Source organism: Ranitomeya imitator, chromosome 1, assembly GCF_032444005.1.
Source record: "Ranitomeya imitator isolate aRanImi1 chromosome 1, aRanImi1.pri, whole genome shotgun sequence".
Lineage (NCBI taxonomy): Eukaryota > Metazoa > Chordata > Amphibia > Anura > Dendrobatidae > Ranitomeya > Ranitomeya imitator.
This window is the reverse complement of record NC_091282.1, coordinates 358,004,223-358,023,746: the sequence shown is the minus strand read 5'-3', so window position 1 is coordinate 358,023,746 and position 19,524 is coordinate 358,004,223. Positions and strand designations below refer to the sequence as shown.

The window sequence follows — 19,524 nt, the reverse complement described above, 5'->3', positions numbered from 1 at the left end:
AGATGGATAAGGGACACCATCACCCTGCTGTATACCTTGCTTGGGGTGGCCGCCCCAGAGAAAATAAAAGCTCATTCAATGAGAGCGGTTTCAGCCTCCTGGGCAGAAAGAGGCGGTGCTTCAATAGAGCAGATATGTAGAGCCGCTACTTGGTCTTTCCCCTCTACATTCTTTAAGCACTATCGTCTGGTTCTAGTCTCTTCCTCAGACCATACCTTTGGGAGAAGGGTTCTGTTAGCAGTAGTCACCCCCATCCCCCCCCATGTACAATCTCTGCCTGCAAATCTCTCCATGGTACCATCATGGAGGGAGGGTGCGTGGAGGAGAAAAACGTAGTTATTTACCGATAATGGTATTTCTCTGAGCCCATGGCGGCACCCATACGTTTCCTCTCTTCACGTGTGGGTGTGCACACTTAGTTGATTAGTGTTATATTTAGAAGAAGCCACGTGGTGTCTGTCAAGCTTCATAGCAATGTTAAGTATTTTTTGTTGTTTTGAAGTTCCTCTCGCGCTCTGTAAACTGATGCGGGAGAGAGGTACCACCATTTTATCTGTAGGTTTCCTGTCCTTGATGGCCGGGTCCCCTCTCTCCGTGGTGCCGTCATTGCTTCCGATAAATACCGTTATCAGTAAGTAACTACATTTTTTTTTTTGTTTGTGGTTTTTTTTTAATTTTTTTATATTTTTGCCGGTCTGAAAAAAGACCCAAGATGGGCAACTGTAGAACCAAAAGCGCTCCTGTCCACTGCCAGAGTTGGGGCTCAGGATGCAGTGGTTGTCATGGTTGCATAACTGTGTCTACATAACCTCCTCATCTTCCTCCTCCTTCTTTGATAAGCTGCTCGGCTGCATGCCTCTGGATTTACACCAAGTGTGATCTACTACCTCATCCTTATCCTCTGTTCTCCTACTCCTCAGCCTGAGAGTCACCCTCCTCTTCCTTCCTTGACAGCACAGTACAGTCTGCTGGCACCTCAAGTATCTGAGTCTCATCACAAATGGAACACCTTCATGCAATGGGGGTTAACGTCTGACGAGGGTTTGGCTTTTGCTCGGGTCAAACTTTGTCCGGCCATGGATCAAATTGAGAAGAAATTTGGCCACTGGTGCAGATGATTTCCTCCTCTTGACTCTGTGAATCTTTAGAGTACAGTTCCTATGCCCATAGCATACAATGTTTGAAGAGATCTGCAGACTCAGCCATCTATGGTTCCCAACAGTCAGTTGGGCGCTTGGAAAGTTGTGGAAAAAAGGGTAGTTTGGGTGCCACCACTGAGGACTGTACGGTGTGTGATGTTAAGATGGAGCAAGAGGAGCAGACGCCACTTGATGGAGCGCTTGCTATCTACTGGAGCACATGTTCTTTCTGGCCCTCATCTACAAAGCATACCGGTATACGGCTGCCAAAGAAAAGGAGTGGACTTGCCCATCCAGTAACAGAAGTTGTAAAAACGCTGTGCAATTGCTCACTGCAGCAAAATAAACAGACTTCTCATTCCTCATATACCGTCTCACAACCCTAAACAGCTATTCAGTACTTTCAATTCTTTCCTGTGTCCACCAGCTCCCCCTCCCTCTCATCTCAGCTGAATACTTGGCCTCACCACCTGTGGACTTGACACAATAGCGTCCCACCTCATTCCAAACTTTACCACAGTATTCATCACAAGCCTAACCCACCTCTTCAACTTGTCACTAACAACTGGTGTCTTCCATCCTGATTGAAACATACAGTTAAGTCCATATATATTTGGACAGAGACATTTTTCTAATTTTAGTTATAGACATTACCACAATGAATTTTAAACAAAACAATTCAGATGCAGTTAAAGTTCAGACTTTCAGCTTTCATTTGAGGGTATCCATATTAAAATTGGATGAAGGGTTTAGGAGTTTCAGCTCCTTAACATGTGCCACCCTGTTTTTAAAGGGGCCAAAAGTAATTGGACAGATTCAATAATTTTAAATAAAATGTTCATTTCTAGTACTTGGTTGAAAACCCTTTGTTGGCAATGACTGCCTGAAGTCTTGAACTCATGGACATCACCAGACGCTGTGTTTCCTCCTTTTTGATGCTCTGCCAGGCCTTCACTGCGGTGGTTTTCAGTTGCTGTTGGTTTGTGGGCCTTTCTGTCTGAAGTTTAGTCTTTAACAAGTGAAATGCATGCTCAATTGGGTTGAGATCAGGTGACTGACTTGGCCATTCAAGAATATTCCACTTCTTTACTTTAATAAACTCCTGGGTTGCTTTGGCTTTATGTTTTGGGTAATTGTCCATCTATAGCATGAAACAATGACCAATCAGTTTGGCTGCATTTGGCTGAGCACACAGTATGTCTCTGAATACCTCAGAATTCATTCGGCTGCTTCTGTCCTGTGTCACATCATCAATAAACACTAGTGACCCAGTGCCACTGGCAGCCATGCATGCCCAAGCCATCACACTGCCTCCGCCGTGTTTTACAGATGATGTGGTATGCTTTGGATCATGAGCTGTACCACGCCTTCACCACACTTTTCTCTATCCATCATTCTGGTAGAGGTTGATCTTGGTTTTATCTGTCCAAAGAATGTTCTTCCAGAACTGTGATGGCTTTTTTAGATGTTTTTTAGCAAAGTCCAGTCTAGCCTTTTTATTCTTGATGCTTATGAGTGGCTTGCACCGTGCAGTGAACCCTCTGTATTTACTTTCATGCAGTGATCTCTTTATGGTAGATTTGGATATTGATACGCCTACCTCCTGGAGAGTGTTGTTCACTTGGTTGGCTGTTGTGAAGGGGTTTCTCGTCACCCTGGAGATTATTCTGCGATCATCCACCACTGTTTCCTTCCGTGGGCGCCCAGGTCTTTTTGCATTGATGAGTTCACTAGTGCTTTCTTTCTTTCTCAGGATGTACCAAACTGTAGATTTTGCCACTTCTAATATTGTAGCAATTTCTCGGATGGGTTTTTTCTGTTTTCGCAGCTTAAGGATGGCTTGTTTCACCTGCATGGAGAGCTCCTTTGACCTCATGTTTACTTCACAGCAAAACCTTCCAAATGCAAGCAGCACACCTCAAATCAACTCCAGGCCTTTTATCTGCCTAATTGAGAATGACATAATGAAGGGATTGCCCACACCTGTCCATGAAATAGCCTTGGAGTCAATTGTCCAATTACTTTTGGCCCCTTTCAAAACAGGGTGGCACATGTTAAGGAGCTGAAACTCCTAAACCCTTCATCCAATTTTAATGTGGATACACTCAAATGAAAGCTGAAAGTCTGAACTTCAACTGCATTTGAATTGTTTTGTTTAAAATTCACTGTGGTAATGTCTATAACCAAAACTAGAAAAATGTTGTCTCTGTCCAAATATATATGGACCTAACTGTACCTTGATCACACCCATCCTCAAAAAGCCCACCTTTGACCCATCCTCTGTCTACCTATCGCCCCATATCATTTCTCCCCTATGCCTCCAAACTACTGGAACACTCCTCTTGCTCCCTCTTTGACCGCTTATAATCTGGCTTCAGACTGCACCATTCCACCGAAACTGCCCTGACTAAAATCCCCAACGAACTACTAACTGCCAAATGAAAGCGACGTGAGTTTGTCCTTCTCCTGGACCTGGCATCTGTCTTTGACACAGTAGACCAATCCCTCTTACTACAGACTTTCTGATCTGATTAAACTTGGCCCTTTGTTGGATCTCATTGTACCGAACAGACAGGACATTCAGTGTCTCCCAATCGCACACCACCTCCTCATCTCCTCACCCTATGTGTCGGTGTTCAGTTTTAGGACCGGGAATTATGCTTAGACGGCGCATGCACGCGCTCCCTCCCTCTTTAAAGGGACCACCTGCATCAACCTAAGGTATTCCCAGCCTATAGCTGGGTGATACCTTCTATTTAAGGCTTCTCCTCCAGTATGGAGATGTCTGAGCTACGTTGTTGGTTTGCCTTGCATTCTTGCTAGTTGTAGGGAACCCCAGGTCCGCTTGTCTACTTTTCTACCCTGTGCCCATCTTCTCTTACATGTCTGTGCCCGTCTGCTCGTACTTGTCTGTGCTCTTCTGTCCATCAGCCGGTCCAGACCGCACCTGCCAGTGCTTTTATGTTCCACAGCTGGTCCCATCTGCACCCATGGTTCGAGTCCCTACAGTGCCTGCCTGCATTTTTAATCCCTCCTTCGGGCCGTAGCAGCTTACCTGCTGTAGGGGGTCAGCTGCCACCTTCTGTAGGTTAGCCATGGAGTAGCACCTGGTGCCACCTCTTTGTCCCTCTTTGGGTTGCAGTTTTTGCCTACTGCCACTTGTCCAAGTAGGAATTTGGTAGGCCACTTAGTTATGTCCCTTCCAAGCTTTTCAGAGGGATGCGGAACAGTGATTCCACCACCTTGCCCGTTAGTCTCTATCTGCTGGGTTGGCTCTAGTGGAAGAGGTGTCGGTCCCCGCTGTGCTAGTTCTAATCTATTTTTGCAAATGTGTAGATTCCTGGATGGATCTCCTTCATGCGTGTTGCCTGTAGCAGTAGGTCTCCAAGACAATCGGGCCTCCACGTCCTTGGAGTCAACTACCTGTGTTACTATCCTTTCGTAGTAGTCTATGAAATTCATAATACTGTATTTGTGCCACCTGAGTGTGGCTGAGCAGTATAAAAGCAGGTTGAGCTGTTGCATGTGGTATCAGGGCCCCCAGCACAGGAGGCCTACACGATCCCTCACCCACCTCGTCGAACTGTGATGTTCAATTGAAAGCTGTAAATGCTACCCAGGCCCAGATACCTCATGCTTGGCTGATTGATGCAGTGGCATGCTACAATTAGTACTGTGGGTGAATTGAGGCCACTTTCCTGGTCTCTGTCCCTCATTTGATGTGTTTTGTCAGCATTTGAGGCTCTTTTACGGTCTTTTGCATGCGTTTGTTTTTGCCTCTCATTGACCTGAATGATGTTTGGCGAATATTTGACAAATTAATCGGCGAATATTGCAAATTCGGCAACTGTAATCCGAGCCGAACATTTAAATATTCGCTCATTTCTGGTCTTGACTAATCAGCCTTATAGTGTCTAGTTGTGCAAATAGCAGCTCATTAGGATGTTTTATCAGCACTTTCTCACCTCATCGGCCTCCTTCACATGCAGATCTAAAACCTATAGACTGTGCGGGAGTTTGTGTACAGTGCTACTGATCTCTGCACCAGTTTTACACCGTCTAGCGTTCACTGCCAGGCTATGAAGTACAGAACAGTTCTCACCAGTAGAGATGAAGCCTATCGATAGAGGCATACTTCTGGAGGTTACAGGAGTAGAAGCATCAATGTGGGTTCAGAAAATGTCACTTCTAATGTTGCCACGTGTCCTGAATACCGCACACTCGCTGCATACATGACTGAGGAGACTTGTCCACTCGCCTACTGCAATAGGTTGATTAATGAGCAGAATGCACACAAGTCTGTCCACGCATCCATAACACACTTTTTGCTGCCACCACAAACCATTTTACGAGAACTGTATTGAGTAGTACACTACCACACATGGCACCCAACTATACTTTCCCTCTTCAGGGTTGTGGGTACCTTAGGCACAGGAAGGGAAAAAAGTTATCGCAAAGATTAGATGACGACAAAAAAGACGTAAAAGCAAATAGTATGAAATATAAACGGATAAATTAAAAAACCTTATGATTAAATTGGTGAGAACTTATTTTATGGAGAAGACGTCTCTCCCTGCACTCTGCTGATCAATACTGTCGCTATGTATGTTTAATGTGATTATGTGCTCCCCAAACACCTCCACTCCTTGCTGCCTGCATTGCTGTCCCCTCGTCTCTGCCCTATTAACCCCTTAGCGACCGCCGATACGCCTTTTAACGGCGGCCGCTAAGGGTACTTAAACCACAGCGCCGTTAATTAACGGCGCTGTGGAAAAAGTCCATAGCGCCCCCCAGAGGCCGGTTTTCTCCGGGGTCTCGGCTGCCGAGGGTAGCCGAGACCCCAGAGAACATGATTCGGGGGGTTTTTAACCCTCCCCGCATTTGCGATCGCCAGTAATTAACCGTTTACCGGCGATCGCAAAAAAAAAAAAAGCGATCTCTTTTTAATTTCTCTGTCCTCCGATGTGATCGCACATCGGAGGACAGAGAAAAGGGGTCCCAGGTGGCCCCCCAATACTCACCTAGCTCCCCCGATGCTCCTCGTGTCTCCCGGTGGGCGCCGCCATCTTCAAAATGGCGGGCGCATGCGCAGTGCGCCCGCCGGCCGGCACCGGGAGAATCTTTGGGGTCTCGGCTGCCGGGGGTAGCCGAGACCCCAAAGAGCATGATCGGGGTCGGTATTACCGACCCCTGTTTTGCGATCGCCGGTAATTAACTGTTTACCGGCGACCGCAAAAAAAAAAAAAAAAGTAAAGTGTAATTCTCTGTCCTCTGATGTGATCGCACATCAGAGGACATAGAAATAGGGGGATTCGGGGACCCTAGCATACTCACCTAGGTCCCTGGATCCTCTTGCTGCTCCTCCTGGCCGCCGGCAGAAGAACATGGCGGACGCATGCCCAGTGCGCCCGCCATCTGTCTCCATCTGCCGGCCGGCAGGAGAACAGCAGTTGGGGCTAAAATTAGGGGTAGGGTTAGGGGTAGGGTTAGGGCTAGGGTTGGGGCTAAATTTAGGGTTAGGGTTGGGGCTAAATTTAGGGTTAGGGTTGGGACTAAATTTAGGGTTAGGCTTCTTTCACACTTACGTCGGTACGGGGCCGTCGCAATGCGTCGGCCCGACATACCGACGCACGTTGTGAAAATTGTGCACAACGTGGGCAGCAGCTGTAGTTTTTCAACGCATCCGCTGCCCAATCTATGTCCTGGGGAGGAGGGGGCAGAGTTACGGCCACGCATGCGCGGTCAGAAATGGCGGATGCGACGTACAAAAAAACGTTTCATTGAACTTTTTTTGTGCCGACGCTCCGCCAAAACACAACTGATCCAGTGCACGACGGACGCGACGTGTGGCCATCCGTCACGATCCGTCGGCAATACAAGTCTATGGGCAAAAAACGCATCCTGCGGGTACATTTGCAGGATCCGTTTCTTGTCCAAAACGACGGATTGCGACGGAATGCCAAACGACGCAAGTGTGAAAGTAGCCTAAGGGCTAGGGTTAGGGTTGGGGCTAAAGTTAGGGCTAGGGTTGGGGCTAAAGTTAGGGTTAGAGCTGGGATTAGGGTTAGGGTTTGGATTAGGGTTGGTATTAGGGTTAGAGTTGGCATTAGGGTTACGCTTGGGATTAGGGTTAGGGTTGTGATTGGGGGTGTATTGGGATTAGGGTTAGGTTTGAGGTTAGGGTTGAGATTAGGATTAGGGGTGTGTTGGATTTAGGGTTTTGATTAGGGTTATGGTTAGGGTTGACATTAGGGTTGTTTTGGGGTAAGGGTTGTGATTATGGTTAGGGTTAGTGATTAGGATTATGGATCAGGTTGGGATTAGGGTTAGGGGTGTGTTGGGGTTAGGGTTGGAGCTAGAATTGGGGGGTTTCCACTGTTTAGGTACATCAGGGGGTCTCCAAACACGACAGCCAATTTTGCGCTCAAAAAGTCAAATGGTGCTCCCTCCCTTCTGAGCTCTGCCGTGCGCCCAAACAGTGGGTTACCCCCACATATGGGGCATCAGCGTACTCGGGATAAATTGGACAACAACTTCTGGGGTCCAATTTCTCTTGTTACCGTTGTGAAAATAAAAACTTGGGGGCTACAATATCTTTTTTGTGAAAAAAAAATTTTTTTTTATTTTCACGACTCTGCATTCTAAACTTCTGTGAAGCAATTGGGCATTCAAAGTTCTCACCACACATCTAGATAAGTTCCTTGGGGGGTCTAGTTTCCAAAATGGGGTCACTTGTGGGGGGTTACTACAGTTTAGGTACATCAGGGGCTCTGCAATCGCAACATAATGCCCACAGACCATTCTATCAAAGTCTGCATTCCAAAAAGGCGCTCCTTCCCTTCCGAGCTCTGCCGTGCACCCAAACAGTGGTTTACCCCCACATATGGGGCATTAGCGTACTCGGGATAAATTGGACAACAACTTCTGGGGTCCAATTTCTCTTGTTACCCTTGTGAAAATAAAAACTTGGGGGCTACAATATCTTTTTTGTGAAAAAAAAATTTTTTTTATTTTCACGACTCTGCATTCTAAACTTCTGTGAAGCAATTGGGCATTCAAAGTTCTCACCACACATCTAGATAAGTTCCTTGGGGGGTCTAGTTTCCAAAATGGGGTCACTTGTGGGGGGTTACTACAGTTTAGGTACATCAGGGGCTCTGCAATCGCAACATAATGCCCACAGACCATTCTATCAAAGTCTGCATTCCAAAAAGGCGCTCCTTCCCTTCCGAGCTCTGCCGTGCACCCAAACAGTGGTTTACCCTCACATATGGGGCATTAGCGTACTCGGGATAAATTGGACAACAACTTCTGGGGTCCAATTTCTCTTGTTACCCTTGTGAAAATAAAAACTTGGGGGCTACAATATCTTTTTTGTGAAAAAAAAATATTTTTTATTTTCACGACTCTGCATTCTAAACTTCTGTGAAGCAATTGGGCATTCAAAGTTCTCACCACACATCTAGATAAGTTCCTTGGGGGGTCTAGTTTCCAAAATGGGGTCACTTGTGGAGGGTTTCTACTGGTTAGGTACATCAGGGGCTCTGCAAACGCAACATAATACCCGCAGACCATTCTATCAAAGTCTGCATTCCAAAACGGCGCTCCTTCCTTCCGAGCTCTGCCGTGTGCCCAAACAGTGGTTTACCCCCACATATGGGGTACCAGCATACTCAGTACAAATTGGACAACAACTTTTGGGGTCCAATTTCTCTTGTTACCCTAGTGAAAATAAAAACTTGGGGGCTAAAAAATCTTTTTTTGGAAAAAAAAAATATTTTTTATTTTCACGGCTCTGCATTATAAACTTCTGTGAAGCACTTGGGCATTCAAGGTTCTCACCACACATCTAGATAAGTTCCATGGGGGGTCTAGTTTCCAAAATGGGGTCACTTGTGGGGGATTTCTACTGTTTAGGCAAATCAGGGGCTCTCAAAACGCGACATGGCGTCCGATCTCAATTCCAGCCAATTCTACATTGAAAAAGTAAAACGGCACTCTTTCTCTTCCAAGCTCTGCGGTGCGCCCAAACAGTGGTTTATCCCCACATATTGGGTATCGATGTACTCAGGAGAAATTGCACAACAACTTTAGTGGTCTAATTTCTCCTGTTACCCTTGTGAAAATAAAAATTTGTGGGCAAAAAGATCATTTTTGTAGAAAAAATGCAATTTTTTTTTTTCACGGCTCTACGTTATAAACTTCTGTGAAGCACATGGGGGTTCAAAGTGCTCGCCACACATCTAGATAAGTTCCTTAAGGGGTCTAGTTTCCAATATGGTGTCACTTGTGGGGGGTTTCCACTGTTTAGGCACATCAGGGGCTCTCCAAACGCGACATGGCGTCCAATCTCAATTCCAGCCAATTCAACATTGAAAAAGTAAAACGGCACTCCTTCTCTTCTAAGCTCTGCGGTGCGCCCTAACAGTTGTTTACCCCCACATATTGGGTATCAGCGTACTCAGGAGAAATTGCACAACAACTTTTGTGGTCTAATTTCTCCTGTTACCCTTGTGAAAATAAAAATTTGTGGGCGAAAAGATCATTTTTGTGTAAACAAAAGCGATTTTTTATTTTCACGGCTCTACGTTATAAACTTCTGTGAAGCACTTGGGGGTTCAAAGTGCTCACCACACATCTAGATAAGTTCCTTAAGGGGTCTAGTTTCCAAAATGGTGTCACTTGTGGGGAGTTTCCACTGTTTAGGCACATCAGGGGCTCTCTAAACGTGACATGGCGTCCGATCTCAATTCCAGCCAATTCTGCATTGAAAAAGTCAAACGGCGCTCCTTCACTTCTAAGTTCTGCGGTGCGCCCAAAAAGTGGTTTACCCCCACATATGGGGTATTGGCGTATTCAGGAGAAATTGCATAACAAAATTTATGGTTACATTTCTGTTTTTACACTTGTGAAAATAAAAAAAATGGTTCTGAATTAAGATGTTTGCAAAAAAAAGTTATATGTTCATTTTTTCCTTCCACATTGTTTCAGTTCCTGTGAAGCACGTAAAGGGTTAATAAACTTCTTGAATGTGGTTTTGAGAACCTTGAGGGGTGTAGTTTTTAGAATGGTGTCACACTTCATTATTTTCTATCATATAGACCCCTCAAAATGACTTCAAATGTGATGTGGTCCCTAAAAAAAAATGGTGTTGTAAAAATGAGAAATTGCTGGTCAACTTTTAACCCTTATAACTCCCTAACAAAAAAAAATTTTGTTTCCAAAATTGTGCTGATGTAAAGTAGACATGTGGGAAATGTTATTTATTAACTATTTTTCGTGACATATCTCTCTGATTTAAGGGCATAAAAATACAAAGTTTGAAAATTGCAAAATTTTAAAAATTTTCGCCATATTTCCGTTTTTTTCATAAATAATCGCAAGTAATATCGAAGAAATGTTACCACTAACATGAAGTACAATATGTCACGAAAAAACAGTCTCAGAATCAGCGGGATCCGTTGAAGCGTTCCAGAGTTATAACCTCATAAAGTGACAGTGGTCAGAATTGTAAAAATTGGCCTGGTCATTAAGTACCAAATTGGCTCTGTCACTAAGGGGTTAAACCTGTTTAGGGGTAGAATTTTAAGAAAGTCATGATTCATTGTAGTGGTGAATTACTGTTTGCCAACCAGTACTACAGACTCCAGATCCATGCTATCTGACATCAAAAGACAATGGGTGGTCAAGAACAGGTTAAAGCAAATGTAGGGTTAAGGTACCGTCACACTTAGCGACGCTGCAGCGATACCGACAACGATCCGGATCGCTGCAGCGTCGCTGGAGAGCTGTCACACAGATCGCTCTCCAGCGACCAACAATGCCGGTAACCAGGGTAAACATCGGGTAACTAAGCGCAGGGCCGCGCTTAGTAACCCGATGTTTACCCTGGTTACCATCCTAAAAGTAAAAAAAAACAAACACTACATACTTACCTACAGCCGTCTGTCCTCCAGCGCTGTGCTCTGCACTCCTCCTGTACTGGCTGTGTGAGCACAGCGGCCGGAAAGCAGAGCGGTGACGTCACCGCTCTGCTTTCCGGCTGACCGACGCCGATTCAGCGATGTCTACGGGGAGTCCAGCGACCAAATAAAGTTCTGAACTTTCTTCCCCGACCAGCGACAGCACAGCAGGGGCCTGATCGCTGCTGCCTGTCACACTGGACGATATCGCTAGCGAGGACGCTGCAACGTCACGGATCGCTAGCGATATCATCTAGTGTGACGGTACCTTTAGGAATCAAGTTTATCTAGTATTTCTACTGTATGTTATATTCACTTTTACTACATCAATCAAGAAGCCCTGCAATTCTGAGGAATATATTCACTTGCTCCACAGGTTCTCATTTGACAGCGTGCAGGGGCTAATTGATCTCTGCTTGGAGGGGGTTTGTTCACGTGTGGGATTGGATGAACTGGCAGAGAAACTTGGCCTCACACAGACTGATGTCATTTCCCGAGTCTTCAGTTACTTCCACAAGGTGAGGATGTGGTGCTCATGTTGACGCTATTAAGAGATGTGAGCCGTTTTTCTGACATGATTTTCAGTACAATTGGACATCTTTCCTATATTAGGCTACGTTCTCACTAGGCGTTTTACAGCGTTTAGTAATGCAAACTTTCAGCCACATTTAACAGTACCAGCAAAGTCTGAGATTAGAAATCTCATGCACATAGCTTGTGTTTTTTTTGTTTTTTTTGTCATCAGGATTTTGTGCTTTGCATGTTTTATTTGCACAATAGAGCATGTCACTTTAGCGTTTTTGGTGCGTGTTTTGTTTTTGCTTTTTTTCACCCATTAAATTAATTGGTTATGAAAAAAATGCACCAAAAATCAGGTTTTGCTGCATTTTTGTGTGCCAAAAGCTGGTTCTAAAAGAATACGACTTTTTTAATTTTATTTGCAATGCTAAACTTTATCAGCATGCACAAGAGACAAATATACCATGCAAAAAAGCAAGAAAAACATGCTTTTTTCCACAGCTTCTTTACTGCCAAGAGATCAGGTTTTGCTGCAGAACAAAAAAATGCTGAAACGCCTGGTGTGAACTTACCCCAAAGCTCCATTCACTGCAAATCTGGAGTAAAGCTTTAAGTTATATTAAACGGTAAACATACCAGTCTGCGTTTTATAAGGAATGGATTTCTTTTTTTGGTGATGGAAGTAAAGTTAAATCCAGTACATGTACAGGTGCTTTTCACAAAATTTGAATATCATCAAAAAGTATCTTATTTCAGTTCTTCAATAAAAAAAAGTGAAACTCTTATATACAATATAGTATGGAGTCATTGCAAACAGTGATCTATTTCAAGTGTTTATTCCTGTTAATGTTGATGATTATGGCTTACAGCCAATGAAAACCCAAGTCATTTCATTAAATTAGAATAATTAACAAAAAACACCTGTAAATGCTTCCTAAGCTTTTAAAAAGGCCCCTTAGTGTGTTTCAGTAGGCTCCACAATCATGGGGAAGATTGCTGACTTGACAGATGTCCAGAAGGCAGTCATTGTCACAATCCACAAGGAGGGTAAGCCACAAATGGTCATTGCTAAAGAAGCTGGCTGTTCAGAGTGCTGTATCCAAGTATATTAATGGAAGTAATAATATAAATCCAAGGAGAACTAAGAGTCCAGAAGGTAGCCGAAATAATATTCACATTAATATTTTATTGAAAAATTCTTTAAAATCAAAAATAAACATAAACACATCATTAAAAATTCGTGAGCAAAATCCATAGTGCATCAAAACAAACCTAGGATCGAGGACTAAGATACTACTGGATATATATGGTTGTAAATGCCTATGATGAAATGTATGACCAGTATACTCCCATACTAAACATGAGGCTATAGGAAAAGTGCAACAGCTCCATTAACTAGCAGATATAACTCAATAGGTACCGGTACTGCCGCTGTGCATTTACCCCATTAGCCGTGCCAAAGAAGGCACATATATAAAGATTAAAGGTTAATTACCCATGGGGGTGGTGAGTCCAGTCCAGGTCCAGGTGAGCTACCCCAACGCGCGTTTCGCGCACAATAAATCCCGCTTCCTCAGGGGGCGTTTGAATGTTTTTTGTTACTAATAACTGACGTTCTATTTATACATATATTAATGGAAGGTTGAGTGGAAGAAAATAGTGTGGTACAAAAAGGTGCACAAGCAACCGGAATAACCGCAGCCTTGAAAGGATTAAGAAAAGGAGTGGACTGCTGCTGGAGTCATTGCTTCAAAGCTACCACGCACAGACGTATCCAGAACATGGGCTACAAGTGTCACATTCCTTGTCAAACCACTCTTGACCAATAGACAACACCAGAAGCATCTTACTGGGGCCAAGGAGAAAAACTGGATTATTGCTCAGTGGTCCAAGGTGTCTTCAGATTAAAGTCAGTTTTGCATATCATTCGGAAGTCATCGGGTTACTAAGCGCAGCCCTGCGCTTAGTAACCCGATGTTTACCCTGCTTACCCGGGGACTTCGGCATCGTTGGTTGCTGGAGAGCTGTCTGTGTGACAGCTCCCCAGCGACCACACAAGGACTTTCCAACGATCACAGCCAGGTCGTATCGCTGGTCGTGATCGTTGGAAAGTTGCTGAGTGTGACGGTACCTTTAGTCTGGTCTTTCTGACCTCTACCTTACAAATTCGGCTTGCTGCTATTTAACTACATTAAGAGGCACAATCCCAGTGGTAGCGGCATCAATTCGTTGGCCCAATGCCCCAATGTTCACAATGGCATGCCATGGCAGCCAGAGGCCTACTTATGACCCTATCGCCATTAAAAAAAAAAAATACAAAATTTAATTATACCACTTTTTTCTTGAAGAGAAAGAAATGAAAGATAAGCATGCTCTATATTACTACATCCTTTAATACCTGTCAGATTTATCAAGATATAAAATGTTTTAGCCCATAAGATAAATGCCATTTAGGAGAAAAAAAATCAAAACCAGTGAGATACTGTTTGTTTTTTTGTGGCAAAAATGGGATGAATGAAATGTTACATTGTTGGAAGTATTTGCCTTCTCTTTTCATGTAATACTGAGGTGTCAAGTCCTTTCTATTGGAATCCAGATATTTCTTATCTGGTGTTTTTTTTTCTAACTAAACAGAAATCTAGGGTTTTTTTTTAATACTTTAATAAAATTACATTCACGTGGTTAGCATTTTTGGTTCCCTGACCTTCTCTGCAGACTTTTCATGGCACAATGACTTCTCTTAAGGCGTGAACAGATCAGAACAAAAAGTCAAATTGAGGCGCCACTATAGCCTTCCCACCGTCTAATAAAACAAATACATAGAAAACCTTTATATCTTATCCAGCATAAGAACCTGGACAGGAGTTACACTTCCACAAGGATATAGTTAGGCTTCCCATATACAGTGGGGCAAAAAAGTATTTAGTCAGTCAGCAATAGTGCAAGTTCCACCACTTAAAAAGATGAGAGGCGTCTGTAATTTACATCATAGGTAGACCTCAACTATGGGAGACAAACTGAGAAAAAAAAATCCTGAAAATCATTGTCTGTTTTTTTAACATTTTATTTGCATATTATGGTGGAAAATAAGTATTTGGTCAGAAACAAAATTTCATCTCAATACTTTGTAATATATCCTTTGTTGGCAATGACAGAGGTCAAACGTTTTCTGTAAGTCTTCACAAGGTTGCCACACACTGTTGTTGGTATGTTGGCCCATTCCTCCATGCAGATCTCCTCTAGAGCAGGGATGTTTTTGGCTTTTCGCTTGGCAACACGGACTTTCAACTCCCTCCAAAGGTTTTCTATAGGGTTGAGATCTGGAGCCTGGCTAGGCCACTCCAGGACCTTGAAATGCTTCTTACGAAGCCACTCCTTCGTTGCCCTGTCGGTGTGCTTTGGATCATTGTCATGTTGAAAGACCCAGCCACGTTTCATCTTCAATGCCCTAGCTGATGGAAGGAGGTTTGCACTCAAAATCTCACGATACATGGCCCCATTCATTCTTTCATATACCCGGATCAGTCGTCCTGGCCCCTTTGCAGAGAAACAGCCCCAAAGCATGATGTTTCCACCACCATGCTTTACAGTAGGTATGGTGTTTGATGGATGCAACTCAGTATTCTTTTTCCTCCAAACACGACAAGTTGTGTTTCTACCAAACAGTTCCAGTTTGGTTTCATCAGACCATAGGACATTCTCCCAAAACTCCTCTGGATCATCCAAATGCTCTCTAGCAAACTTCAGACGGGCCCGGACATGTACTGGCTTAAGCAGTGGGACACGTCTGGCACTGCAGGATCTGAGTCCATGGTGGCGTAGTGTGTTACTTATGGTAGGCCTTGTTACATTGGTCCCAGCTCTCTGCAGTTCATTCACTAGGTCCCCCCGCGTGGTTCTGGGATTTTTGCTCACCAATCATGTGATCATTCTGACCCCACGGGGTGGGATTTTGCGTGGAGCCCCAGATCGAGGGAGATTCAGTGGTCTTGTATGTCTTCCATTTTCTAATTATTGCTCCCACTGTTGATTTCTTCACTCCAAGCTGGTTGGCTATTGCAGATTCAGTCTTCCCAGCCTGGTGCAGGGCTACAATTTTGTTTCTGGTGTCCTTTGACAGCTCTTTGGTCTTCACCATAGTGGAGTTTGGAGTCAGACTGTTTGAGGGTGTGCACAGGTGTCTTTTTATACTGATAACAAGTTTAAACAGGTGCCATTACTACAGGTAATGAGTGGAGGAAAGAGGAGACTCTTTAAGAAGAAGTTACAGGTCTGTGAGAGCCAGAAATCTTGATTGTTTGTTTCTGACCAAATACTTATTTCTCCTTCGCCTCATTGGGGGACACAGGACCATGGGTTATGCTGCTGTCACTAGGAGGCTGACACTAAGCTGAGACAAAAAAAGGTTAGCTCCTCCCCTGCAGTATACACCCTCATGCTGGCTTCCAGAGACCCAGTTCAAGCTTAGTGTCCGTAGGAGGCACACTGTTTTTTTAATTCTACCCGGACGAAGGGGGCGACGGATTCTTTCATGGTCCGATCTCCCCCGAACCAACAACAGGCGAGCACGGGAGTTTTACCTCTCCGTATCCTCTCCTGCGACGTGGGAGCCACTGCCTGAGCTGACCTTTTTTGGGCGACGGTTTTTTCCCTAAAAGGGCGCCGATCTCCCCACTTTGTTCAGACGAGCACTGGTGTTTTACCTCCAGTACCCTCTTCTGCAGCCAGGCCTTTTTATTGCCGGACATCTGCCCTGTCCACCAGGTTTCACCCTCGGCTGTACAGAGGCACTAGTACCCGTGGCGTCCGTGCAGCATACCCTGCATCACCACTGCATGCGGCTGATTCAGGTGGTGGACGGTTCCTCTCCACCCCCCTTTCTGGGGCTGGTGGATGGAGGCTTCCCAACCCCTGCACCGTCCCTGTCTTTCACCCCAGACACTCCTACCTCAGCCCCTGGTGCGCTGCTCCATCAGGGTAAGTGTCTCGTGGGAAGGGGGGGTGGTCGCCGGTTCTGCGGTTCGGAGGGCTCCCCCTTACTAGTAGCACACTTTATTCCTGGGCCCCTTGTTGTCCCGGCCATCAGCGGCCGCGCGCCGGGCCGAAGCCGCAAATTTAGTCCCCGGCTTCGGCCTAGCCGGCCGGGGATCTGGCGCTTCCCTATAGGCTCCGCCCCCTTTTTCGCGTCATCGCGCGGCGGCGCCCCCCGGTCCTGGCGCTTCTCGCTGTGTGCGAGATCTCTCCCCCAGGTCTCGGCGGCCATCTTGTATCCTCTCTGCACGCCGCAGCTCCAGGTCTCCCAGCCGCAGCGTCCTCCACGTGCAGCGCTGTGCACACCGGCCGTCGCCTAGTTCTCCTGCCGTCTCCCTCTTCCTCTGTGGGACACAGGACCAGGGTAAGGAGACCGTCAGCTCTCTCCTGCAGCGCCACCCTCGCTTCCTTAGGCTAGACCCTGGGTATCTGGCTTTAGTGTACACCATGTCTCAGTCTAAGACTAAAAAATCCTCAAAGGTGCATTCGACCTTTTTTTTCTGCGTGTACCACCTGCCAGGCTCCACTGCCCCGCCCTCAAAGCTCTCCCCTCTGCTCTGCCTGCGATGCCCCACGTGCCCAGGGGCCCTCCACCGCCACCGACTCCAGCGTACCTAGCCCCCCCCCCCGTGGGTCGCTTCACTTTCGCAGTCCGTTGATTTTTTAGCCAACGCCATCAAATCCATTCAAAATCCTCCCGGGGAACGGGGCAATCCGTTACAGGTCCTAAGAGATCCCTCCGTAGCAGGGGAATCGTCGGCCAGCAGGGGCCGCTCTCTCCATAAAGAGGCACGGTCATCCAGAAAAGGGACCCGCACTACCTCTCCTGAGCGCTCACCTCGCCACTCAGACTCTGGCAGCTCCACCTCTCGCTCACCCTCCTTGGGGGCTCGCAGCGTTCACGACTCTGAACATGAATCCGAAGTATCTTTGGACCCGGAGGCTCCGGAGTTCAGAGCTACGGTTGACTCCCTCATTGTAGCAGTCAATCACGCACTTAAGGTGGATGATGACTCTAATTCCGCTCCGGAACACACTGTCTCTTTTACCAGAACCAAGCGTTCCCACAAAACTTTTGCCTCTCACCCAGATTTTCTGGATATAGTCAGGCGACACAGGGAGCGTCCAGATAAGCGTTTCACGGGTAAGAAGGACCTGGTATCTAAGTATCCCTTTTCAGCAGATCTCGTGAAAGACTGGACGGATCCCCCTATAGTAGATCCTCCGGTCTCGCGCCTGGCTTCTAAAACGCTTCTTTCAGTCCCGGACGGCGCTTCAATTAAGAGTCCCACCGAACGCCAGCTAGACTCTCTAGCTCGCTCCGTGTACGAAGCCTCAGGCTCTTCCCTATCCCCCTCCTTCGCCGTGGCTTGGGTGGCCAAGGCAATGGTTTCCTGGGCGGATGCTCTAGCGAAATCCATTCATGAACAGGACCTCCCGTCTGAGATGGCGGACCTGGCTAAACAGATAGCCATGGCTAGTGATTACGTGATGTACGCCTCCCTCGATGCAGCGAATTGCGCAGCATCGGCGGCTTCTAACGCCATCTCTATCAGAAGGGCTCTTTGGCTCAGAGAGTGGCGCGCAGATTCCTCCTCTAAAAAATCTCTGATCTCTCTCCCTTTTCAAAGTGGGCGCCTTTTCGGTGAAAAGCTTGACCAGCTGATTTCCGACGCCACAGGGGAAAGAGCAAGTTCCTTCCCCAACAGAGGCCCAAGGCGGCCTTCCAGCGCCAGCCTTACTTTCGTTTTCGGCCCTTTCGTACCAGCCCAGCCTGGTCCAATCCTACCGGTCTTTCCAGATCAGACCGATCCGCTCGCACAGACAGAGACGCTCGTCCCTCCTTCAGGCCGAATCCTTCCTGGTGAGGAAAGCCGAGGCAGTCCAGAACCAGAGGTTCTAGACCCCCCAGATTCCCGTCTCAATGACTCGGGAACAGCGCCAGTCGATACCACCAGAGTAGGAGGACGTCTACTCCTTTTTCAGCAAGCCTGGCTCTCCGTCATTCACGACAAATGGGTCAGGGATCTGGTATCGTCTGGCTACAAAATAGAGTTCTCCACGCCTCCTCCAACTCGGTTTTTCCCCTCTCGTCTCCCCAGCTCGGGAGCTCAGTCTCGCGCCCTCCTTTGCGCCATTCACTCCCTCCGCCAAAGCGGGGTCATTGTTCCGGTCCCGGAGCACGAGAGGTTCAAAGGTTTCTACTCAAACCTCTTCGTCGTGCCAAAGAAGGACGGAAAAGTGCGCCCCATTTTGGATCTGAAGCTCCTGAACAAGTGCGTAAGAGTACGGCACTTCAGGATGGAATCGCTCAGATCGGTCATCTCGTCGATGGAAAGAGGGGAATTCTTGGCATCGATAGACATCAAGGATGTCTATCTTCACATTCCGATATTCCCGCCTCATCAGAGGTTCCTCCGCTTTGCCGTTCTGGAGGACCACTTCCAGTTCACGGCCTTACCCTTCGGTCTTGCCACGGCGCCCAGGGTATTCACAAAGGTCGTGGCGGCTGTCATGGCCATCCTTCATTCTCGAGGAGTCGTCGTGTTACCTTACTTAGACGATTTCCTCATAAAGGGCCCGTCTTTTCAGGCCTGCGAGTCAAGCGTCCACATTACCCTGGATTCTCTTTCGCGCCTGGGCTGGTTGATCAACTTGGACAAGTCCTCTCCCGTTCCTGCCCGTCGGATCTCCTTTCTGGGAATGATCCCGGACACTTCAAGGGGGCTGGTCTTGCTTCCTCGGTCCAAGGCCCAAGCGCTTCAGCAGGGAGCCCGAACGCTCTGCCATCCTCGCCCGCGAACCATTCGGTTCACCATGAAGATTCTGGGAAAGATGGTTGCAGCAATCGAAGCGGTTCCTTTCGCCCAACA

At 46.5% G+C, this 19,524-nt stretch overlaps 1 protein-coding gene across 1 annotated transcript in view; it reads left to right on the top strand.

The window, feature by feature from the left end:
- LPCAT4 (lysophosphatidylcholine acyltransferase 4) overlaps window positions 1-19,524 on the top strand; it is a 100,725-nt gene that overhangs the window by 75,413 nt on the left and 5,788 nt on the right. Inside the window, exon 11 of the mRNA XM_069760786.1 lies at window positions 11,478-11,619. Within this exon, the coding sequence (XP_069616887.1) occupies window positions 11,478-11,619 (142 nt within the window). The remainder of the gene's footprint in view (window positions 1-11,477; window positions 11,620-19,524) is intronic.